At 51.7% G+C, this 24,072-nt stretch overlaps 1 protein-coding gene across 3 annotated transcripts; it reads left to right on the top strand.

Moving 5' to 3' along the window:
• The first annotated feature begins 325 nt into the window (after positions 1-325).
• Positions 326-21,940, top strand: Uros (uroporphyrinogen III synthase). Of its 3 annotated transcripts, XM_042701310.1 has the most exons (11): positions 326-507; positions 6,165-6,249; positions 6,337-6,424; positions 6,736-6,819; positions 8,210-8,306; positions 10,789-10,863; positions 12,492-12,566; positions 18,098-18,178; positions 18,610-18,695; positions 19,104-19,202; positions 21,537-21,940. In XM_042701310.1, exons 3-11 carry the CDS (start codon positions 6,362-6,364, stop codon positions 21,672-21,674), a joined length of 798 nt encoding a protein of 265 aa, XP_042557244.1. In that variant the 5' UTR covers positions 326-507; positions 6,165-6,249; positions 6,337-6,361; the 3' UTR covers positions 21,675-21,940. The 3 variants fall into 3 exon arrangements, with proteins under 3 accessions (XP_042557244.1, XP_042557246.1, XP_042557245.1); XM_042701312.1 differs by lacking the exon at positions 6,165-6,249; XM_042701311.1 differs by lacking the exon at positions 326-507 and having other exon boundaries at positions 6,152-6,249.
• Positions 21,941-24,072: the final 2,132 nt, after the last annotated feature.

Genomic DNA, 24,072 nt, shown 5'->3' with positions numbered 1-24,072 from the left:
TCCGACCAAACCATACTAGTCAAGGGGGAGGAAGGCCGCACATCAGCACAGCCTGCTCCGTGTCACTCTACGGTAGTAACTTCACAGTTTTCATTCCAGGCTAGGGTGCTATTTGGAGCTGTTTTTCCTCTTTCCATCCTCTCCCCTCACTCCGTGCACGGCTCCCCCTTTCTTTCGCACAGCGGTTCGATCCATCCAACCAGCTTCCTTCCGCCGCGGTCTGGCTGTCAGTGCGCCTGCGCGACCTCCCAGCTGCGAGCTGCGGGGCCGGGGCCCCGGGGCCTGAGCGACGCGCGACCCGGCGTCGGCAGCGTCCCGGAAGTTCAGGCTACCAGTGAAGGGCGGGGCCTTGTCGTCGTCCTGCAGCCCCTGTGGTCTCTTCGCGGGGACGGCGGGACGCTGCCCCTTCCCCCGCCGAGCCTGCAGAGTGCGGGCGCAGTGCGTGTGTGCGTGCAGGGCCGCCCTCCGGCGGCGCAGGCCCGGCCTCGGCCTCGCCAGCCCCGCGAGGTAGGTGCCGCTGGCCGCGCACGCGCACCGAGCGATGCGCGACCCCGTGGGGTCCCGGCCCCACCGCCCCCAAGGCCCTCGAGGACGCCGCCTGCCCGGGCAAGCCTTGGCCGGTGTGGCTGCTCCCGGCCCTGCGGGATGCGCTGCCGACGCCGTGGCCCTCGATGCTCCCGGGCCAGTGGGATCGACGTAAGTCGGAGACCTGAGCCCCTCCGGACAGAACTCGAGGGAAAGAGCCGTGGCGGCCGCCGGAAGCGGCCCAACCCGGTCAGATCCATTCAAGAAAAGCTGGATTCTTACTCGAGACTCCTTGATCGCTACTATCTGTACTACAGAAAGTGGGTCTGACAGGCAGACCATCTACAGGTTATCGACTTGCACCTGTTGTGAAAGTTACCCTTTGGAATACAGGATTGTTAGAGAAGATGGCAGGCATTCTGAGAATGACATCTCTATTTTTTTTTTTTTTTTGTAAAAAGATGGTCAGGGATCAGATGTTTTGATTCTAAAAACTCCCGTGAGTGCAGCATGAAAACCTTTCTGCTTCTCATAACATAAAGGAAGGTTAGGAGGAGCTGGGAAGGTGGCTCAGTGGTAGAGTGCTTGCCTCGCATGCATGAGGTCCTGGGTTTGATTCCTCAGCTGGTAGTGGTGCTGTGGCTCAAGTGGTAGGGCGCTAGCCTTGAGCTGAAGAGCTGAGGGACAGCGCCCAGGCCCAGAGTTCAAGCCCCACAATGGACAAATAAATAAAGGTCAGGAGACCCTCAGGCTCCCTGTCAGCCCACACTCTGTGTGATGAGATGTATCCTTCTGAAAATGTCTTGGTCTAGTGGGCCATATTGTGGATAGTAATCTTCCTTGACACAGCAGAGCCCACACCGTGGGAGGTGCCTTGAAATGGCCCTTAAAAGCACCCTGTAATGTACACCTATTAAAAAGCCAGGATCAGAAAAATAACTTTTACAGCACCATGCCACCATGGCAGTATTGTCGCACCAGGGCATCATGGATAAAAGCAATCAATTGACTTATTTCTGAATGTGTAGTTTCAGTGGCATGAGTGCATGCACGTAGTTACACAGCCATCACTGCCATCCCATTTCCTTAGCTCTCCAGCTCAGAAAACTATTCAGTAAACAACTTCTCATTATCTCTTTGTACAGCTACCTGGCAACCACCTTTCTACTTTTCATCTTGAAATTTGATTATGAGCTTCATTTAGGTGAAATCAGCACTCTTACTGTGTCAGCATTTCTCCTTGTTAAGATTACATAATTCCCCTTTGCACATACATGCCACACTTCATTATCAACCTGTCTGTGGACCCTGGATTTGCTCACGTGCTGTTGTGGAGATGAGCACACACAGGGCTTGAGTTCAAGCTCACTGCCACCCAAAAAGAAATCCAAACAGTGGATTAACAAAACTTTACTTTTCTCTGATGGGATAGTCCTAGTTCGTGTCATACTAGTTCTGTCATACAAATAGGGCCATGTTCCTTCTATCTTGTTCTAGCATCCTTACATCATGTACAAGGGGGCTAGCCACGTGGCCCATGATCTATCCAACAGGAAAAACAGGGAAGGGGGAAACACACACTTCCCTTCCGTAAGTTGTACATACCGCTTCACCTTCTTCCTGTCAGCCAGAGCCTAACCACCAGGCAACAACAGCTCCATATTTTCATTGAGGTGGTCATATGCCCCAAAGTACAATGGCGTTCCATTTCTGTGAAGAAAGGATCTGGGGATATTTCCTGACAGCTGGCAATCTGCTGCACTGCTAGACCAGTTAAGACTGACAAGGTCTGTTTCCACCTAGGTTTTGCAGCAGTTTGACTCTTCTTTAATGAGACTGTGTGGCTTTATTTTTGTTGTTGTTGTTGGTTGTTGTTGGTCATGAGGCTTGAATTCAGGGCCTGGGTACTATCCCTGAGCTGCTTTTGCTCAAGGGAAGTGCTCTACCACTTGAGCCATAGTGCCACTTCTGGCTTTGAGTAGTTTATTGGAGATCAGAGTCTTGTGGACTTTTCTTCCCTGGGCTGGGCTAGCTTCAAGTCATGATCCTTAGATCTCCACCTCCTGAGTAGCAAGGATTACAGGCGTGAGCCACTGGTGCCTGACTCCCAACCCACTCTTAAAGCCAGCGTCACCTCTACAACTTACCCCCATGCCAGGATCACTTTTGCCTAACCTACTATGGCCTGCAGCCACAGAAGCCCATGGTTCTAATGTGTGGATCCCATAGCTGCACAATCTTGAATGGTTCTAATGTGTGGAACCCATCGCTGTACAATCGTGAATGGTTCTAATATGTGGATCCCATCACTGCACAATCTTGAATCTTTGGGGGATTCTTTTTTCTCATGAACTCCAAAGGCACCTTTGCTGTACTAGAACTACCTTACACTTCTCTCCTGAGAAGACCCTGGACCTCCTAACACACACTTCTCTCCTGGGGAGACCCTGGGAGACTCCTAACACACTTCTCACTGTCATGCAGGTCTCGGTGTCACTCCCTCAGAGAGCTCTCCCTGGAGAAGTGACTAGCTCCTAGCATCTCACTGTTCCATCTCGTGGCCCTTGTTAGTACTGAAATTACCACTCACACTCCAGCAAACAACGCAGACCTCATTTCCCTAAAGAAGATTTGGGCTTAAGGGATTTGGTTTCTCTGAGTAGTAAATAGAAAACACTGATGGGAGAGACTTGTCTTCTGTTACTTGAAAGTATTACTAAACTATCCTTTGAAATCATGGAACGCTGAGAGCCAAGGACTGTGGTGGGACATGGAAAGGGTTCAAACTGCATTCTGTTTTGGCTTTTTAGTATCTATAATAGGTGGCAGCCTTTGTGGGCCCCCCCAGAAGAATGTATGCCTCAGAAAATGCCAAGATTTACTTACCATTAGATGGCATATGGGATCCCTGGAGATTTGTTGCAAGTGATGATTGCGTTGTACACCTGTGAGGAGTAAGAAGGCAGGTCATCCTGGTTGAAGCTGAACCTGTGCCCATAGGTTCGGAAGCTCAGCTCTTAACTCTTGTTAAGGCCTTTGGACTGATTGAGTCAGGCCCATCCATAATTTCTAGGATAATCTCCCTCAATAAAAGCCAAAATACCTTCAGAGTATCCCCTCCCTGAGAATTTATGAATAACTGGGAGCTGCAGCTATGTTCATTAGCTTTTTATAGTTGTGTCCAAAATAACCCAGAGAACAGCTTAAAGGAGGAATTTCTTTGTTCTGGTTCATAGTTCCAGAAGTTTCAGTCCATCAGGGGAGGACATGGAGCCATAGAGCAATTCACGTGGTAGCTAGGAAAGAGAGAGAGAATATTAATGAATGCAGAGAGAATAATAAGTGGATGCTGGTGCCAGCTGACTTTTTCCTCCTCCAATGCCATCCAGGCCCCCAAGCCTGTGTGATGAAGCTTCCCACATTCAGGGCAGGTGCTCTCTCCATAAGTTAATCGCCCCTGGCAACCCCTCTACACCCTGGGTGCTTCTCAGTCCAGTCAGTCTAACTGCCAGGATTAACCATCGTAGGTCAGTGTGGTGGCACATACCTGTAATCCTGGCAATGGGAAGGCAGAGGCAGAAGGATCACAAGTTCCAGGCCAGCCTGGGCTACGTAGCAAGGCCCTGCCAACCTTCCCCCACCCCCATCAGTGCAATCATCTAGAGGGAAAAAAAAGACTCTGGCTCAGATAACCTAGCCAAAGTGACATAAAAATGACCATAGTGAGACAAGTGGCCTAATTTCTGGGTGTGAGACATTTTGAGACCTCAGAAAATGGCAAGCCACATTGCCAGGTTCCCAAATCAATCACTCTAGCACTAGGAAGCAATAATAATTAGAATCTGATTTCATAATTATTTTTTGTTCAGCCAGGTGTGGTTGCTTAAATGCAGAGCAACTCATTCTGAGCCAAGGTGGTCCATAGATAAAATATTTTCCATAGATGTAATATGCTAGGACATAATCAGTAGTAGCATACAAATCTGGCTCCTAGAGTTACATCTTTTTTTTTTTTTTGGGTCCGGTCGTGGGGCCTGAACTCTGGGCCTGGGCGCTGTCCCTTAACTCTTCAGCTCAAGGCTAGTGCTCTACCACTTAAGCCACAGCACCACTTCCGGCTTTTTTCTTTTTGCTTATGTGGTGCTGAGGAATCGAACCCAGGGCCTCAGGCATGCAAGGCAAGCACTCTACCACTGAGCCACCTTACCAGCCCTAGAGTTACATCTTTACTTCTAACCATGTGTTCTGTTAACTCTCATCAGCCACGGCCTACAATATTAAATAATGATGGGTATAGTGCTGTTATGGGATGATTTGCTTTTCAAGCAAAGATCTTCAGTAGCTCTTATTGGAGGCCTTTGGGAAGTTATTATGATGTGTTCTACCCCTTATTTCAAGTGTAATGTTCATTATTTTCAGAAATTTGGGGTAATCTGAGAAAACTAAAAAAAAAATCACTAATATAGCAGTAAGAAATAAGTATATTAATTCTTAGGCTTTCATATATATGTTTTCATACTATTTATATAACTGAATCTTGTATTTTATATAACATTTTCAATTAAATAATCCATGTAATTAATTTCTTTCTGAATATTTTAATGATTTTTTTGTGACATTGCATCATGATTTATGTAACCATTCTCTCACTGTAATATTTACATTATTTCCAGCTATTTCTAATAATAAAGAATACCAGGGCCACCAGGTACTGGTGGCCCATGCTGATAATCCTAGCTACTGAGGATCATGGTTCACAGCCAGCCCAAACCTGGACAGAAAAGGCTTTGACTCATATCTCCAACTAACCATCAAAAAGCTGAGTTGGAGCTGTTGCTTAAATGGTACAGCACAAGCCATGAGCACAAAAGCTCAGGCCCTGAGTTCAAGTTCCAGGACTGCCTGCCCCCTAACCAAAAAAAAAAAAGAAGGAAGTAAAAAAAATGCCAAGGTGAACATTTTCATGTTATTTATACACATTTATCAGTAGTGCCTTCTTATTTATACTTAGAAGTAAAATTAGAGAAAGAAAAAAATAAAGCTTTAGAAACATATCAACAAGTCATTCTCCATATTGTAACACTTGGCAACATCTATACACATCTTTTTTTCCTTCCCAGTTCTGGTAATTGAACTCAGGGCCTCATACTTGCTAAACAAGCATTCTACCACTGAAACCAGGCCCCACTCCAATAAAAATTATTTTGGCAGGGCTGGGAAGGTGGCTCAGTGGTAGAGCGCTTGGAGGCCCTGGGTTCGATTCCTCAGCACCACATAAGCAAAAAAGAAAAAAGCCGGAAGTGGCGCTGTGACTCAAGTGGTAGAGCGATAGCCTTGAGCTGAATTGCTGAGGGACAGCGCCCAGGCCCAGAGTTCAGGCCCCACGACAGGACCCAAAAAAAAAAAAAATCATTTTGGCAGATGACTTAATCAAGTTGGTGTAATCATTTTCTAAGTGATCTAGGAAGTGGTTAGTACATTTATTGTGAAATGAAAATAATCATTTATGCCTTAAAATGTGAGATGGTCATTTGTCTGTTACTAATGCAAGCCAGAATTCGTAGCACTTCTCTGAATGGCGAATGTTTGCATAGGACACTTGACTTTCTTTCGCTAATGGCTTTCGTCTGCCTTCCCAGGTGATATCAGCTGCTAACATGCTCCCGCTTGACCTTATCAGTGACAGGAGTCTGCAGAAAGAACAGCCAGGAATGCTCAGTCACAGTGAGGAGCCGTTACCTATCTCCTCCCACGCTCTGTCCCCAGAGTCTTTGACATCTAATTAAGACCTGTCTCCTTCCTCTGTCACAGTGCCCATAAAGACAGCCAGGCAATCATGAAAGTTCTTTTACTGAAAGACTCAAAGGGGAATGACTGCGGCCAGGATCCCTACATCAGGGTAAGTGGCAGCACCTCCCCCACCCCCACCAAACTAAAGCTCCCTTGTAATGGAGTCCAGGTGTCTGGTACTGGGTGGTAGGGGGGTCGAACTCAGTGGCTGTGGCATGGGATAAATTGTTAGTGTGATACTATTTCAAAATACATGTGAGTAATCAACACATAGATAACTTAGAAAATTATTTTCTCAGCTTGATTATAACTGATGTGTATTGGAGTGGGGCCTGGTTTACGTGGTGGAATGACACTGACCCTTTGCTTATTTTCAAAACAGTCCTGGCCAGTCCACAACTGCGTTGCTTTCATTTGCAGGAATTAGCACTGCATGGACTTCAAGCCACGTTGGTTCCTGTGTTGTCGTTTGAGTTTTTGTCTCTCTCCAGTCTCTCTGAGAAGGTAAGGCCCATGGTTTCTGAACCCCGTGTTAGTGTAAGATCCTCACTGACCCATTCTAGCCCATTTTACCACTGGCCGATGCAGACTGCCACGCTGCCCTGCCATCTTCCTTCCCTGAGCCGCTTCCAGCTCCATGGCGCGGGGCAGATTTAGACAGGGCTGGGCCAGCGCCACCTCAGAGCTCCAGGACCTTTTTATTCATCTTCTCATTCAATCTGCCTGACCTCCGCATGGCAGACTGGAAAGCTGTGTTCCCAGTTTAAAAACTGAAGTTCTGCCGGGCACCAGTGGCTCACGCCTGTCATCCTAGCTACTCAGGGGGCTGAGAGCTGAGCATTGTAGTTCAAAGCCAGCCTGGGCAGGATGGTCCTTGAGACTCTTAACCTCCAATAAACTACTCAGAAAACTGGAAGTGGCGCTGTGGCTCAAGTGGTAGAGTCGGTTTGAGCCAAAGAGCTGAGGGTCAGCACATAGGCCCAGAGTTCAAGCCCCACAACTGACCAAAAATAAAAACAAAAACTGAAGTTCTAGGTTAGGCAACTCAGCCAAGGCCTCTGGCCATTAGAAGTAGGGCTGGACTCCACCCAGGGCTTTTGTAGTTCTGCCAGGGGTAGGAGTGGCAGATAGTCCAGGAGACAGGCCACTGTCCTGGAAGGCTGAGGGGGTAACCCTGTGGTAGAACATTTGCCTGGCATGCATGAGGCTCTTGTTTTGATTCCCTCATGGCAAAACACAAGATTCAGTGCCCACAGCTTCTGTGGGATCAGACGTAGAGTGCAGCCCACCGTGGCACATGTTTGTGTTGGGAAGGTCATCGTCAGTATTACCTGGGGAACCGTGGGGTGGCATGAACTCTGCCCACTGCCTCAGGCGGGGTGAGGCTGCCTGTCCCGTCCCCTGTCCCCCCGCCCCCCTTCCCCGCCCCCTCCCCCGCCCCCCTTCCCTGTCCCCCCGCCCCCCTCCCTCTGCCCCCTCCCCCTGCCCCCTCCCCCCACCCCCTCCCCCGTCCCCCTTCCCTGTCCCCCCCTCTTCCCTCCCCTGTCCCCCCGCCCCCCTCCCCCGCTCCCCTCCCGTCCCCGCCCCCTCCCCTGTTCCCCCGCCCCCTCCCCCCGCCCCCTCCCCTGTCCCCCGCTTCCCTGATGCTCATCGCGTGTGGCAGCAGCCTGTGAGTTTCTTGCTGGCAGTGCTGCTCCAGTGAACTAGCTCCCCTGGCCCGAGGCCGGGCATAGCTCCTGGCCCGCAGTCAGCACTGGATAAGCGCTGGTGGCGCAGGGTGGAGGTGGGAGGAGCCGCGGCGCCACTCCCCGCACAAGCAGGAGGTGCGTGGGCTTGCGGTCACAGCTCCCTGGGCGCGGTCATAGGAGGGGCCTCTCTTGCTTTTGGTGTGCAGCTGTCTCATCCCGAGGATTACGGGGGACTCATCCTTACCAGCCCCAGAGCAGTGGAAGCGGTGGAGCTGTGTCTGGAGAAAGACAGTAAAACTGGAGGTGAGGTGGGCTGCGCTGAGCGCTGGGCTTCCGTTTCCTCGTTTCTCCCTCAGACACCCGATCTGCAGGCTGCTGCGCTCTTGCGGGAGCTGTGCGCTGTGCGCTGTGCGCTGTGCGCTGTGCGCTGCGGCTGGGGTCAGGAGCCAGGGGGAGGGCGGGGGTGGGCGTCTCTCCTTGCTTTTGAAATGTTCTCTCCCTGGACATTTGTGTCTCTCCTCAGAATGGATGAGGAGCCAGTTTTTCCCTCTGGAAATAGGAGAGTTACCACTTCCCTAATGACAAGAGAGTTTAGCAAAGTATGAGGAATGGCCCGTGCCCGCCGCGCCCCTGTGGCCTGCCATCTCATGGACTTTCTTCCTCTCTGCTTCCCTGGCAGTGGTATGCCCCGGCAAGACCCATTCTCCAAACCCCGTTTCAGACGACCTTTCTGAGCTCCACTGAGCAGCCTCCGCGCTAATGTTCATGGAGAGCCTGCTGTGCATCAGGCTCCCAGTTAAATCCTTCATGTGTGTTCCCCTTCAGTACTAGGCACCGATTCACAAGGCACTGCGCTCCGGGGTGGAGGTGTAGCAGGTGTGGGTAGCAGTGTGTAGACTTCAGAGCACCTTAGGTCTGGGTTTACACAGCCATTCTGACCGTGGCCAGCATTTGACCTCTGCCCCTCAGTGTCCTTGGCCTTGAGAGGCCTCATAACCCCTGCATTGCAGGCTTGTTCTACTCCCGAGAACCACTGTGGCCAGATTCCCACTCTGCCAGGTGCCGTCCTCAGCTACCCCATGAAGTGCGTGCATGCGTCGAGCCCCTGGGAAGGTGGCCTGAAACACCCGGGCACAAAGCTCTCAAGAGCATGCAGTGTCACGCCATGGCTCTGTGTCCTCGCTGCCTTGCGTGCTGTAGAGGAGCGCGCACGCAGGCTCCTGGCTCGGGGCAGTGCTGCGTGACCCGCGGTGGTGGCCGTGCGTCCCTGTGCTCACAGCCTCCCATGGAAGAGAACGTGCCGGGCGAGCACGCCGAGAAGCTCAGAGCTGGAGCCACTTGTTTCCAGCGTGGACAGAGGGAAGGCCGGGGCAGCATGCTGTCCTCTCCTAGGGAGCTTCAGGGGCTTCGTCTCAAGAGAGTGAAGCTCATGAAGGAGAAACCCCGGAATGGACACGGCCACTGCTGTCCTGTTTAACAGTTCCAAAAGCATTTCCCATACACTTCCAAACTGATTCCCCCAACCGTCTACCATAGAGGTACTGTGCACCCCATTGTGGGTGAAGAAATGTTAGGGGTGGCCTGACTGGCCCGGCTGGTGGGCAGAGCTGGCTCTGCAGACAGGCTTTTCTGTCCGAAGCTAGGGCCGGCGCCGTCATTGTTGTGCTGTGAGCCTTGGAAAAGGTTGTTCTAGTACGGGTAATTTTCTAATATTCCTTAACATTAGTAGGGTAGGGAAGAAGGTGAGAGTGTGTTTCAGGTAGCTGTTTAAAAGGAATTTTAATGTACAGTAGCACAATTGAATTGAGGGGCAAGTTAGGCTCATATCACATTTATAGGCAGGTTAAACTATGTTGTTTCTTTGCCTTCTACAAGTGTGTGAAACCCCTGTGGCCTTGTAACGTTTATATAACCCATCTTCTTTTTTGTTGTTGTTGGTCATGGGGCTTGAACTCAGGGCCTTGGTGCTGTCCCTGAGCTTTTCTATCCAAGATTAGTGCTCTACCACTTTGAGCCACAGCTCCACTTCAGGTTTCTGGTGGTTAACTGGTGATAGGAGTCTCACAGACTTTCTTGCCTGGGCTGGCTTTGAACCGTGAACCTCAAATCTGAGCTTCCTGAGTAGCTAGGATTATAGGCATGAACTCCTAGTACCGGGCTAACCTACCTTCTTTGTAGATCTTTAATCCATATGTAAAGCTCTCTCTTTGTCACTGAATATTTTGTCTGTTAATGAAGGTAAAATATACTATGCCTATTAAACAATAGGCCTTCTCATCTGAGATTAACTTTATTGACTACTTTCAGCTTTACGTCCCAATTTAAACTGATGTATTGTTTTATTAGACTGGTTACTTTTTTAGAACCAGTGACTTTTTCTTTAAAGCTTAGATTTTTATCATAATATCACCTTGCAGGTTAATTCTTCAAATTCTGTTTTGTTCTGTTTGCTATACAATGCCAATGCTTGAGATGTCATCTGTGTAAATGAGTAAACTCAGGCAGGCCATGCTGAAACCCTTACCAGAGTGAGTGCTGCCTGCAGATATGGATAATGTGAAAATGGAATTTTAGTTTGAGATGCTACTATCCTTTTTATTATTATCGTTAAGTAGTTGTACTAAGAGGTTTCACTTCACATTAGATCGAGTACAATGTGAGATGCTGTTTGTTTGGTTATAATCTGCTTTGCTTATGAATTTCTCAGGACAAATAAAAACTCATGGCAAAAATCAGAGTGGCTTCTTTGATATTTGCAGCTCACATCTAGTTTCATGTTTTGCAGCCTGGGAAAAGTCTCTGAAGGAGAACTGGAATGCTAAGCCTGTGTATGTGGTTGGAAATGCTACTGCTTCTCTAGGTAAGGAACTGGAAAGGTAGCCCAGCAAGCATAGATGGTCTGGGGCTGGGGGACATGGCAGGCTGTCTGCTTCCCAGCTTAGCCGTGGCTGTCAACAGATCGCTTTCCAGGCCACTCGACTTAGGGGGCCTTCCCTTAGAGCTACGGAGACAGACAGTGCTCTCACTACAAGGACACCCAAGAGAGCACCCACACCAGAAGCCACCGCCACAACCACCTCATCTCAGAGATGATACCCGCCCTTCCACCACCTTCCGCTCCACTCACACAGGTGGAAAGGCTGACACGGGCCTGAATCCCAGGGAACACTGGGGGCCACTTTACTTCACCCCAGTTTACATCTGCTCACGTGATGCATGAGTGAGAAGCCGGTGGCGTTTGCACTGCGGCCATCGTTTGTGGCTAGGCAGTGTATTGAGCGGCTCCTGAGTGCCATGCCCACAGCCACGTCTCTGCAGGAAGTCTTCCTCGTCAGTGTCCTCAGCAGACTGGCCGTGGGTTTCCTGTGTGGAAGAGCCAGAGCCGAGGTCCGTCTGCCTTTTGCTCACGTCACAGCCTCACAGAGTGGTTGGGGCAGCCCCTCCCACACCCGAAACGACCTGCGTTCATTGAGCTGGGTGTCCTCATCCTCCCTTCCCTTCTCCTCAGCCTGCCTGGCCATATCTGCAAGTAACTCCTTTCCAAGCAGGCCTGTCTCCCTCACAAAACTGGGGCTGTGTGTGTGTGTACTGGTCCTGAGACTTGAACTCAGGACTTAGACACTCCCTAAGCCTCTGTGCTCAAAGGACTAGCTCAACCATGTGAGCCACAGTTCCACTTCTGGCTTTTTAAATTTTTTTTTTTGGGGGGGGGGTTGGTTATGGGGCCTGAACTCTGGGCCTGGGCGCTGTCCTTCAGCTCTTTAGCTCAAGGCTAGTACTCTACCACTTAAGCCACAGTGCCACTTCCGGTTTTCTGATGTTTTTGTTTTTTTGTTTTATTGGACATAAGAGTCACGGACTTTCCTACCCAGGCTGACTTTGAACCGTGATCCTCAGATCTCAGCCACCTGAGTAGCTAGGATTATAGCTAGAATTACAGATGTGAACCACCGGCACCCGGCTCCTTCTGGATTTTTGTTTGTTCATTGTAGATGAGAGTCTTACAGGCTTCTTTGCTTGGGCTGGCCTCGAACCTCAGTCCTTAGCTCTCAGCCTCCTGAACAGCCAGGATTATAGCCGTGAGCCACCAGTGTCCAGCTTAAAACAAGGGTTTTCTAGAGACTCCTACAAAGCATGGTAGATCCCAAAAGCTGGCCATCTTCTGACTGGTCAGAAAGTAGCCTCCACTGAGCTCCTTCCCTGCGGCCAGAAGTTGGTTTTCCCAGGGCCTCATACAGTCTTAGGTCCACGGGTTTGCTGTTTTCAACTCTTGGAGATGAGTCACGAGGTTCCGAAGGGTGAATCCAGACAAAGTGTCAAGCCAGGACCAGCAGCTCCCTCTCCAGCGGGACATCAGTGAGCTTCCTATTCGACCTGGGTGCAATTTATAAAGCCATTTCCCCTAGGATGTGCACGTTTGAAAGCCATATAGAAACAAAAAGACTTTGATAGCCATTTAAGGAAATACATTTCTTTGTTTCTTTCCAGTGAGTAAAATTGGCCTGGATACTGAAGGAGAAAACTCTGGAAATGCAGAAAAGCTTGCAGAGTACATTTGTTCCAGTGAGTATGACCCCAAATGAGACGCACCCAGTGTTTGTTGGTGCCGCAGCTGCTAGCTCAGGGTGTGTTCTCAGGGGTGTTCGGGGCTCAAGGACTGGAACCTGTGTGTAACGGTGACTATTTACAGTTGTGTGTGTGTGAGAGAGAGCGTGCACGCATGCGTGAGTGCATGCGAGGCTCGGGCTGCGTCCCTTTCCCTTCTATCCCAAAGGACTTGAGTAACACTTGAGCGACACTCAGAGGAAAACCCATGGAGACGAGGCTGCGCAGAGGCCACCTGAAGGGCTCCTGACGGCGCTCGCTGCCGCTCTCCCGTCTGAGTGCTTGCTCTCTTCCTCTGAGGAACTGCTTCCTTCTTTAACTCTCCCCAAAATACTTGCTCCCAGGGAAAGATCTGACTCCAGAAGCTCAATGTTGAGCCAAATGTGGAAGAGGGTGTCGAGTGGCACTGGTTTTCAGGTGTTTGTGTTTAAGTGGTAATCAGCTAATTATGGAGTTCTGGGCTGAAGGATACAGAGCAGAGATCCTTGGAGCCAGGGATGGGAAGACGAAGCGTGCTGTGTAGGGCGGTCTTACCCTAGGTTGCATCTGCCTCCCTCCCCTGTGCGCCATTCCAGCTGTGGACTGGGGCTCGCCTGGCCACGCAGGACTGAAGCGGAGTCCTCTTACCGTATGGTACTGAGGAGGAAATCAGGAAGTTGCCCAAGGGCAGGAGGGCCAGGTGTTGTAGGCTTTGCGAGCAGTGTTCTCCATCAAAACTCGTAAAAGCAGCTGTGGCAGGAGAGCAGCTGTAGACAGTACACAGCTCTGGGATTTGGCTCTGACCCAGGAGTGTTATTTGCCAACTTCTTTCCAGAATGATTTTGGCCTCTGCTGGCAGGGTCAGGCGCCGGGGCAGAGTGCTGGCCGCTGACCGTGTCCTCACCCTTGGGTGATGTTACTAGGGTAAGAAGGGAGAGGAGACACCTTCAGAAGGTCTCATGACTTTGAAACAAAAGTAGATGGTTTGGTTTTGGCAAAAATATTTTCAGGCCAGGTGCAATAGCTTATGCCTGTCACCCAGGAATTGCCTGCCTGGGAGGCTCTGTTCCTGGAGCTGGTGAGCACTCTGGACCTGGGGGACGGGTAGCTCTGCATTGGGAAGAAGCGGGCGGCGCGAGCGTGGCGGGGCTTCCGCTACCACGTGGGTCCCCTTGAGTCTGGGCTACAAGTCAGTATTTCCCATAGGCCTCTCCTCAGCTTCCGTAACTTGCGACTGTGTCTCACAGAAGCCCCCTGGTTGTAGTGAGGACTGAGGACAGCGGGCGCCTCTGGAGCTTCCGCTCTGAGGTTGATACATAGCCGCGGCTGTCAGCCCAGAAACTCGGGTGTCATGTGGAGGTTGCTTTTAGGTTGCACCCAAGCCTCTTTCCCTTCCCCAGAGGTCAGGTGTGGGGCCAAAGACGCCAGGCCTCTGATCTCAGGGTCCGTTCCTCCGGCTACCAACACCCCTCCTGAAGAGTCACCCCAGGAGTCTAAACCCCCGTCACGCTGGAAAGAGCTTACTATGCTTGAAGTGCTCCTCTCATAGCCGTGCCTCAGCAAGTTCTGGGCACTGTAGACGCGGTGTGCCGGGAACCAGGGGCGAAGACTGAATGTGTACTTTCTATCGAATCAGTTTCACGGGTGGATGGATGATCAAAACAACACCAACAACAACAAGCAAGCCGCAAGCAGGGGAGCGTCCTGCTAGTGCCAAGTCCCGCACTGCGCACACTGGGAGGGGCGTGGCGTCCTGCTGTGTCTCACTGTCTCAGGCAGCTGCGCTGGGGAGTGGCAGCTCTGTCCACTCTGAGCAAACACCTGAGCGCGGAGAGGGGCCGCCAGCGCGGGGCGGGGCAGCCGCTCCGCACTAGGATGGGCCCGGAGCCTGCGTCTGGCTGCCTCCAAAGCTCTTCCATTTTCTTGCTCTTTATACTTTGTGAAGATCCCAGACCAAAGTGTGTTCAGCTGTTCGCTGTCAGATGAAGTCAAAGCATCTTTTGAAGTGAAGAAGGCAGGTTTGCAGGTTTTTGTTTTTTTTTTTTTGCCAGTGCTGAGCTCAGGGCCTGGGCGTGTCCTTGAGCTGCTTTTGCTCAAGGCTAGCACTCTACCACTTGAGACATGGCGCTTCCAGCTTTTTCTGTGTACGTGGTACTAAGGAATCGAACCCAGGGCTTCATGCATGCTAGGCTAGCACTCTACCACTAAGCCACCTTCCCAGCCCCAAAAGCAGGTTCTAAAAGCTCATCCCACTCACATGTGGGTTTGGGCATGTGCGCAGTGCTGACCAGTCGCCATGGCAGCATTTAGAGCCGGGCCACATCCTCAGGGCTGCTCTGTAGCCCAAGCACTGCTCTCCAGGGGGACTCAGGGATGTCTCGCTTTGCTCCACTAGGACCTCGCACCAGTATCCTGATTGGGCTATGCTAACAGACAGAAGTTTCTGTAGAAACTTCTAAGCTAGTCCTATAGGATACTCTGAAGCTGAAAACATAAGCTCAGGAGGCTGTAATTTGGGATACAAAATCTTCCCCACTTGCTGGTGACAACTGCTACTGGGGCGGGTGTTTGTGCCGCCCCGGCAAGGGTTGGCTTTAGCTCAGCTCCTTGTCGCATGATTTGTCCCCATGGTCATTGTTCTTACCATCGGCATAGGAGTTTGCTTCAGGGGTCTATGGTGCAAGACACAGCGGGACTGAGAGCAAGCCCACATCAGGCCGTGTATTTCTAGTGCTGTTTATGAGGACGAAGGGCATGCATTGAACACTATCAATGACCATCTTTTATAAACATTTGCAATGAGTGTAAGGGCAGATCCTTGCACGCCTCGTGAGACAAAGTGCCAGCTTTTACAAGGACAAGCATTGGGTTGATAGATGGGAGGACAGAGGCTGGGCTGGACTCAGTCTGATGCCTCGGTTCTGGAAGGAGGCAGAGGGGGGCCTGACTCAGTCCTCATCTAAGCCCAGAGCCAGCAGGCAGCTTGGCTTGCTATGCCAGCAGGAGTCGGAGGATCAGCATCACTTTCGAGCTGTCACCTGTCCCGTAATGGATGCGGGACTCATACGGTAGACACTCACCCTTGTCGCTGCTGGGGCACACTGCTCCGCGTCCTTCCAAAAGCCTTGGTTACTTCTAATTTATTGCCAAGATGTCTGTAGCTTTGCAGATAGACTATAATAAATCTTCCATTTGTAATTAGTATACCCAAATAAAATTTGACTTGGTTTTAATGATTTTCTCCCCTACTGAACTTTGAAGCTCAATGTTAAAAGCTGAAAATCCATTTCCAGGGCTGTGGTACACAGGCTGATTCCTAGTTATTGCTTATTTATTTTACTTAACTATTATTACTTTGAGCAAGGCACGACTGCAAATATTTAGTGCTATTAACTCCACTGAGATGAATTAATTCAATCTCATAACGCATAGAAACCTAATTACAATTTAAATGGTAAAGGAGAGACGACAGTTACAACTTTCATTAAGGAGGCAGAGTCCTAAGAAGGCTGCCGGTCATCATGTGAAATGTCCTCCCGCACTTGGGAGTCCCTGCAGCCGGGCACACCGTGCTTCCCTCAGAATCCTTGGCCTCAATTGCTCATGATGGGCCGTCAAGTGCTCAGAGCACATGACCTGGGTATGGTTACAGGTCTGCAGATATATAGGCTGCATGCCTAAGTAGCAGGCAGAGCACCTACCTGCCTTGCAAATGTGAACTCCAGTACCACGAGAGAGAGAGAGACAGAGACAGAGAGAGAGAGAGAGAGAGAGAGAGAGAGAGAGAGAGAACGAGACAGAGACAGACAGAGAGAGAGAGCGCATGCCTTTTGGTCTTCAGAATCTGCAGACGCCTCCTCGGCTGCCTAGTACTGTGCTGGCACTGCAACACCCTTCCCCTTCTGCCCTGACAGCCCAGCGTGCCAGGCGCCCTCCCCGTCCCAGGGGGAGCGGGGCCGGGTGAGAATCACTGTGTTAGGCATGGGATTGGCCTCGTTGGGTTGAAAATCAGCCAACGTTAACTGTTGCATTGATGTGTTTGGGTTGGGAGGAAAATCCACAGACATCAAGCTTATCTCCAAATGAGTGAGTTGTCTTTGCCTTCATGAAGGGAGATAGCTGCAGTAGATCACCCCTCACTGGGCATATCAGTTTCTCTTCTATGCAGTAGGGCCATGCCTTTCCTGGGAAGTTGGCGGAGCTGGTGACACCTGGCCAGGCTGTTGAAGTAAACCAGCCTCTGCCCTCTGGGCGCCCTATACCATTGTGCTGTCCACTGTCCAATCTTGTGCACACCGTGACATGACTGAGATCTTAAGCACCACCACCCCCAGCCCTTCCTACATAGAGATCAGAAAAGAATGAGGAGCTCAGATCCCTGGTAGACCCCTGGCAGGCCTTTGGGCCTTATTGCCGGATTCTCATAGCTGTTCCAGGAAGAGTTTTGGCTCCTCGCCTCCTGCACGCCTCCCCGTCCTCCCATCATAGGCTGTTAACAGCAGACACACCTAGGCTCAGATGTACTGCAGTGGGTGAAGAAGACAGCTTTGAAAAAGGCATCACTGGAAAAGAACCCAGCAGGCCTCATAGTTAACAATCCCCCATCCACTGTGAGCTCTTCTGTTGCCTCTTGTATTTACTTTAAATAAAGGAAACATCCACCCGTGTGCAGTGTTACATGCACTTCAGACAGCCCGCCCGCAGCCATTCCTGTGGTTTAGTGCTGCTTCCAGGAGGCAGTACAGAGTAGAGAGAACTTGTTTTGTTTCTTCTGACTGCAGTCACTGGAGACCATGTGTCAGAGAGATGTAAGGCTGAGGGGAGTTTGTAATGCTGTGGGTGAGTGACTCCGGCTAAAATTCCTGGTGTCGGATGGACAGATGTGGGGAAAATGGTTCTTCTCAGTGTTTTCACATTTGGGGGAAATTTTGGCAACCCATCGGTTCTGCTGGATGGTATTGTTACAAATGGCTGTTCAAACGCTCACTGCGAGGGCTTAGGGCTGAATGTGCCCTTAGCTTTTCAGTGGCAGTGGGTGGCGGGCACAGACGGTGACACCAGGCCTCGGCTGGGGGAGCAGTTGCCAGGGGTCGTGTCTGTTGGGGGCTGCGCCGAGCCACTCGTGGCTGCCAGTTCTCCACTGCCCCGCAGCATGAGCCCCGGCTGAGCCAGGGCTTCTCCCAGAGCTGGGAAATCCTTGCCAGATCCTCACCTTCCCGACTTCAACTGCAGATGCGCGTCCTAAACGGTGGCCGCGAGCCAGGAAGCCACTTCCAGACCAGAGGAATTGCGCACGTGCGAATGACAGCACACATTGGGTGAATTTTACTTCTCACCCACGTGCCCTGGTATGTCCTTCATCTAACGACCATCACAGTCAGGTGTGGCAGCTGCTCTTCCCAAGCACAGGTGCTGGCACTGAGATGCGGGAGCGGAGCCGCGTCCGGAGCCCAACTGGCGCGGCCGCTGGGCCGGCAGAGCTCTCACCAAGTCTGGCTGTGTGCTTTCAGGGGAGCCGTCGGCCCTGCCTCTTCTGTTTCCCTGCGGGACACTCAAGGGAGAGATCCTGCCGAAAATGCTCAAGGACAAAGGTGACTGACTATGTAGACTGGAGATGGGGCACGCTGAGGCCCAGGGAACTGGAGATGGGGTCCTGAGGCCCAGAGAACATACACAGGGCCACAGAGAGGCCGGGGCTCCCAGCTTCTGGCCTCCCCCACAAGCTGCCCTTGCACCTCATTTCTTGGTGTTTTAAGTCTTGTCTGTGTGGGATTCATGGAGTGGCCAAGGACCACCCTGTGTTGGACAAATGCATACTGGCATCATCGGTCCAAACCATGGGTTCAAATCATGGCTTCTTGCCCTTGGTCTTCTATAATGGAGCTGGTCTCAACGGCTGAGTGGCTTGTTCCTGGAGGTTGTGTCATAGCTGGGCCCCTGCTGACAGTGTGCTGGGGGGCGGTGGGGGCTCTCTCACACCCAAGTGCACTACAGTCTGTCCCCTGCTTTTGCTTGTGCCCAGGGATTCCTATGGAGAGCTTAAATGTCTATCAGACAGTTCCACATCCGGGAATCCGAGAGAACCTGGGCAGCCACTATTCCAAGCAGGTATGTGGTATGTCCAGGAAGAGCTGGCAGGGTGGCCCCCAGGCCGGGCAGAAGGAGCCGCGCCGGCTTTCCCACGCGCTTCTCCCACCCCAGCTGTGTGGCACTGAGGAAGTCACCTTTCTGGTCTGTGAACGGGGAGTGGTTCTGTCTCAGAACCATTCGTAAGGATTAGAGAAAATCATTCAGGCAGAAGTCTTCTTGTGAAGCATGGCTGATCTTACCAGTGCTCTCCGCTGTGTGGGGCTCAGGCTGAGCCGTGCCGCACGGAGCCCACTGCTCCGTCAGGGTTGAGCTTGGGGGGCCTCCCCCTTCCCTTTCCCCTCGCACACGAGCAGGGTGGCCAGGGCTGGCGGAGCTAGGAAGCATCGTCTCTCAAGGAGCGGGTCTCCTTTTCTCTTTTCCCCACAGGGTGTCCCAGCCAGCATCGCATTTTTCAGTCCCTCTGGCCTTAAATTCAGCCTCAAGTGTATTCAGGAGTTATCTGGTGAAGACATGGATCAAATTAAGGTACGCTGCTCTTTGGGCGTTGATCTTTTCCATGAATGATGCCAGGGTGTGTGTGTCAGGTCAGAGGGTCCGTGGCCAGGCAGCTGGCAGGGCCGCTCTGTGGGACTGGAAGGCCCCGCCCTCACCCACGGCCTCCCCCAGCCTGTCCTCATTTGTGACGCGTAGTCTTCACAGACCAGTGCATGTCCTCCCTGCATGGACTGTCCTGAGGTTGGAAGATTGACCCCTGGTAAAGCCCTTGGAGAGGAGCATGGTACCCACACCGGCCCCCTTCCCCTCCCAAATTCCCAACTGAACACTGCTAGATAGTTTCCTTTTGTAAGCATTCCTGTTCTAAAAGGACTTATATTGGCATTGTTTAGGAACTACACTTGTGAGTCTCCAGTAATCACAGCCCTGGGGTGTCTTAACGGAAATGCCCTTGAACTGCTGCCCTACCACAGGTGCCCCTCACAGGTGCGTCTCCTGACTGGAGCGGTAGGCTGAGGAATTGTGTCCTGCCCCTGGTCACACCGCTGTGACCCAGGAAGATGATGCCTGGCCATTGTTCATGGTGATCCATCACCCCACCCCAAGGGGCAACTGGGCAGGGAGCAGAGTTCTTCTAGGCATAGCTCAGACAATTCTCATGTAGGTATCCAGCAAGACAGGGATGATTGTCCTTTCACAGCTAGGAAACTGAGGCTCAAAGAGGTTAAGCAGTTTGTCCGAGTCAGATAGTGAGTCACTGGGTGCCCAGCTCACCCGTGGGGCCCCGCAGAAGGAAGGTAGCATCAATTCTACAGTTTGCACACCTAGCGCAGTGAGCACTGTGAGACATCAGGCTGGGACGCCAGGCTTGGCATAGGGTCTGCATGTCACAGGGCACTGCGCTGCTCCAACCCTAAGTCTGCCCCGTGGCATGGACAGAACTTGAGGCCACCCAGGCCCAGCCACCTCCCAGCCCATATTGTCTTCCTGGGGTCCAGTATCGGGAAGACCGTACCCCAGGGAGGTATATCTTGTGATCATCTGTGAATTCCGAGGGAGGAAAAGGCTCAGATCAGACTCACTCTGACCAAGCTGCCGGCCATACACTGTCCTGCTGTCTTCATGGTTGCCATGTGCTGGTCCCATCGTAGGGACTTCTTTAATTTCCTTAAACATAGTATCTTACTGAGGTAGAATTTACCAACTATAACACTTAATTGTCTTACTCGGTATATACTTCAAAAAATATAAGCCAGTGGTGTTCAGGATAGTCACAAAGTGTGCAACCATCACAACTATTTTCATTCTAGAACACTCTTATCACCTGAAAAGAAACTGCACCCACGAGCAGATACCGCTGTGTGCTCCTCAGCCCTGGCAATCACTGATCTGTTTTCTGTCTCTGTTTTCGTCCATTCTGGATGGAATCACAGAGTATGTGGCCTCACAGGCCTGGGTTCTGCGTTGTTCACCTTGTTGGTCATGCAGCAGTACTTCATTCCTTGCCGGTTCAACCTCCAGTAGAGGAGTATTCAGGAAGCCTACCCTATTCATGGATTGATTACTCAAGGTTTGATCAAACACAGATAAATTCATCAAAAGAAATTCCCAAATAGTATGCTTTCATTTTCACACACAACACAGCTCAGTGGATGCAGGAGACTCTGGCAGTCCCACATTGTCAATTGTGCTTAAATCCTGTGATCTGCTGAGTTTTTCTGACCTTCATTTTGCAAACATATACAACTCTCAAGCATATGGTGCCCAAAAAGCAAGGTATTAAATAAAGTGCTCAGTGCTAGTGAAAATTTGAGATTTACTTAAAGGTTGCATTGTATAGACATTAAAGACCTGCATTCCCAGTGCAGTCCTGAGCTCTGAGCACCCAAACGTGTCTGGTTTCCTGGGTGCTGGGCAGCTTGGAACCACATGCCCAGATTCCAAGCTACCATATACCACACTTCACTATGCATTCATCACTGATGGATAGCGAGGTTTTCCATGAATAAGACTGAGTATTAAAACAAGTTTGTGTGGGTATGCTCTCATTTCTCTTCTAAACCTGAGAGCGAGTCTTGAGCTCTGTTTTACTGAGGATCAGATCAGCCCTTCGGCAGGGTTCCGGAAACAGAAGCAGAGCTGTGTACAGGCTAGGCACTTGCCCTGGCCACCCAGCCCTCTGCCTGTTCTTCCTCCTGGCCTCGCTCTACTGGACCCTGGGGATGGCATGCGCTCACTCATGCTGAGATCATGGCTGCCCGCTTCAGATGAGCTGAAGACTTCACACAAGAGCGATGTCCTAACAGAAGAGCTCACACACAGCCCCTGCTGGGTCCTGAAGCCCTGCCGTCCCTTCCTTTGCAGTTCATAGCCATCGGCCCCAGCACAGCCCGTGCTCTGGCTGCTGCAGGCCTGCCTGTGAGCTGCACCGCGGAGAGCCCCACACCGCAAGCCCTGGCCACCGCCATCAAGAAGGCACTGCAGCTCCAAGGCCGCTGCTGAGCGGCTGGGCTTCACCCCAGGCAGCTGTCTTGGCCCTGCTCTTCCCTGGGGCAGTGGCAGTCTCAGGCTCGTGGGAAGCTGCCATTGCCGAACTCCTACCTCAAACCTAAGTGGAAGCATGGAGGTCAGAGAGGCTCAGCTCTGGGGCCCAGCATGCACCTCACTATACTCCAAGAAGGCCGACACCGAAACCTGGCCCAGGTGCACACGGGCTTCTAGACCCTGCACCCTAGGATCAAATAAACCACACTGATGGTATATGCTCACTACTGTGTCTTATTCTCCCTTGTGTGGTTTGCAGTCCAAGCTGTGTTCATGGGGAAATGGCTTTGCACTGAAAACATCAGACAGCCAACATGTCTGGTATGATGAGGAAATTTGCTGTGTATGAAGTAGACCGGTGGCTCATGCCTGTTATCCTAGCTACTCAGGACGCTGAGATCTGAGGATCATGGTTCAAAGCCAGCCCAGGCAGGAAAATCTGTAGGACTCATCTCCAGTAAACCACTAGAAAACCGGAAGTGGCGCTGTGGTTCAAGCAGTAGAGCACTTGCCTTAAGCTGAAGAGTGTAGGGACAGCGCCCAGGCTGAGTTCAAGCCCTGGACCAAAGAAAAAAAGATCTTGGGGGCTGGGAATGTGGCTTTAGCGGTAGAGTGCTTGCCTAGCATGCATGAAGCCCTGGGTTCCATTCCTCAGTACTACATACACAGAAAAAGCCAGAAATGGTTCTGTGGCTCAAGTGTTAGAGTGCTAGCCTTGAACAAAAGCAGCTCAGGGACAGTGCCCAGGGTCTGAATTGAAGCCCCAGGACTGGCAACAACAGCAACAAAAAAGACCTGTGTGTGAGCTATGGACAGTTGTAATTTGAGTCTAGACCTTCCGCTTGGCGCAGGTCAGTCAGATCAGCGGCTCCTCCAGCATTGGAGACTGAGATGGATTTACCTAGAAATGTACAACCCTGCACAAAGACTTGAAAATGCCCCACATTTTCATTTCCAGTTCTTAAGTGCTAGCCTAGAATGTCTGTCTTTCAGTCCATAAGGGCTGGTGTCAGGAAAGGTCTCTGCACTATCCATGCTCCCCAGACCGGGAGGCTGGGCCTGTGCTGAGCGCCTCCTACAGGCCGGTGTTGGCAAAGGCTGTCCATGAGTCAGCTCCATTCCTCATGACCTGACACCCAAAACTCACCTCGTATCAAACTCAAGTTAGTAGAAGGAACCATCCAGGACCCTTGGCTCTCCAAATCTTGTTGCTGTGGTTGGCACATGGTTGATGTCTGTCCCCGGAGGTTTGGCATGGTGAGAGCCTGGTCCCCACCTGGCACCTGGGAGCTGATGGAAACTTAGGTAAGGCCAGGCCTTGCCCGACTGAAGTCAGACAACGAACGAGAAGCACTTGTTCTTGAAAGGCAGGTATGAAGATGGCACAGAGGGACCAGGAAAAGCTAGCAGGAAGCAAGAGTTTAAAATTAAAGTAGGGGGCTGGGGAGGTGGCTTAGTTGTAGAGTGCTTGCCTTGCATGCATGAGGCCCACATAAGCAGAAAAAGTGGGAAGTGGGGCTGTGGCTCCAGTGGTAGAGCGCTGGCCTTGAGCTGAAGAACTGAGGGGCAGTGCCCAGGCCCAGAGTTCAAGCCCCTTGACCGACAATAATAATAATGTAAGAACCAGGTGCCAGTGGCTCACAGCTGTGTGAGGTCTGAGGATCTTGGCTCAAAACAGTCCTGAGTAGACAAATCTGAGACCCTTATCTCCAGTTAACAGCAAAAGTCCAGAAGTGGAGGTGAGGTGCAAGGGCTGGAGTGCCAGCCCGACTCTGGTCTACTTCCTGTGCTCTGCACCCCTCTTGTCACGCAGGACCCGGGTGAGCATCTATGGGAGCGGCGGGGAGAGGAGGAAGTGTGAGGTTGGGGGACAGGACACCGGGTGCATGCAACCCCATGTTTTCACCCCAGCAGAGCTCAAAACGCAAGCGCCTGCGCAGAGGCAAGCAGCAGGGCCATCTAGGGGAGGGACCCGTGTCCGGGGGACAAAGGCACTTGGAATGTTGGGATCTGAGCGGAACTGAGGAAAGGGCCAGGCCCTGCAAGCCAGCTGGGGCCGAGAGGCGAGGTGCAGGACGCGCATGCGCAGCAACGTCGGGCTGAGAGGCCTGGGGTGAGCCATGAGGCCCGCGCGTGCCTCTACAAACAGACCAGCGTGGTCACCATAGAAATGCAAACCACAGGCACGTGCAAACCGGGGTGAGGGCGGGGAGGAGCCGGCTTCAAAGGCAGTGCACCTGGGCCTGCGGAGGCGGGCACACTTGGGCGCGGTGTGCGAAATGCCTGCGAGTGTATAAAGGGCCTGGGCCTGGCTCCTCGAGGGCCGAGACCGACGACCGATCGCGCAGGCCAGGCC

The sequence above is a fragment of the Dipodomys spectabilis genome, unplaced genomic scaffold (assembly GCF_019054845.1).
Source record: "Dipodomys spectabilis isolate Male_0828 unplaced genomic scaffold, ASM1905484v1 ptg000289l, whole genome shotgun sequence".
NCBI classification, from domain to species: domain Eukaryota; kingdom Metazoa; phylum Chordata; class Mammalia; order Rodentia; family Heteromyidae; genus Dipodomys; species Dipodomys spectabilis.
This window is presented reverse-complemented; position numbering and strand designations above follow the sequence as displayed.

Excerpts from the sequence above, each read along its gene's own strand:
- Uros (XM_042701312.1), top strand. The coding sequence starts at position 6,362 with ATGAAAGTTCTTTTACTGAAAGACTCAAAGGGGAATGACTGCGGCCAG. Across the intron at positions 8,307-10,788 it reads GAAAGACAGTAAAACTGGAG|CCTGGGAAAAGTCTCTGAAG; the intron begins GTGAGGTGGGCT and ends CATGTTTTGCAG. Across the intron at positions 12,567-18,097 it reads TGCAGAGTACATTTGTTCCA|GGGAGCCGTCGGCCCTGCCT; the intron begins GTGAGTATGACC and ends GTGTGCTTTCAG.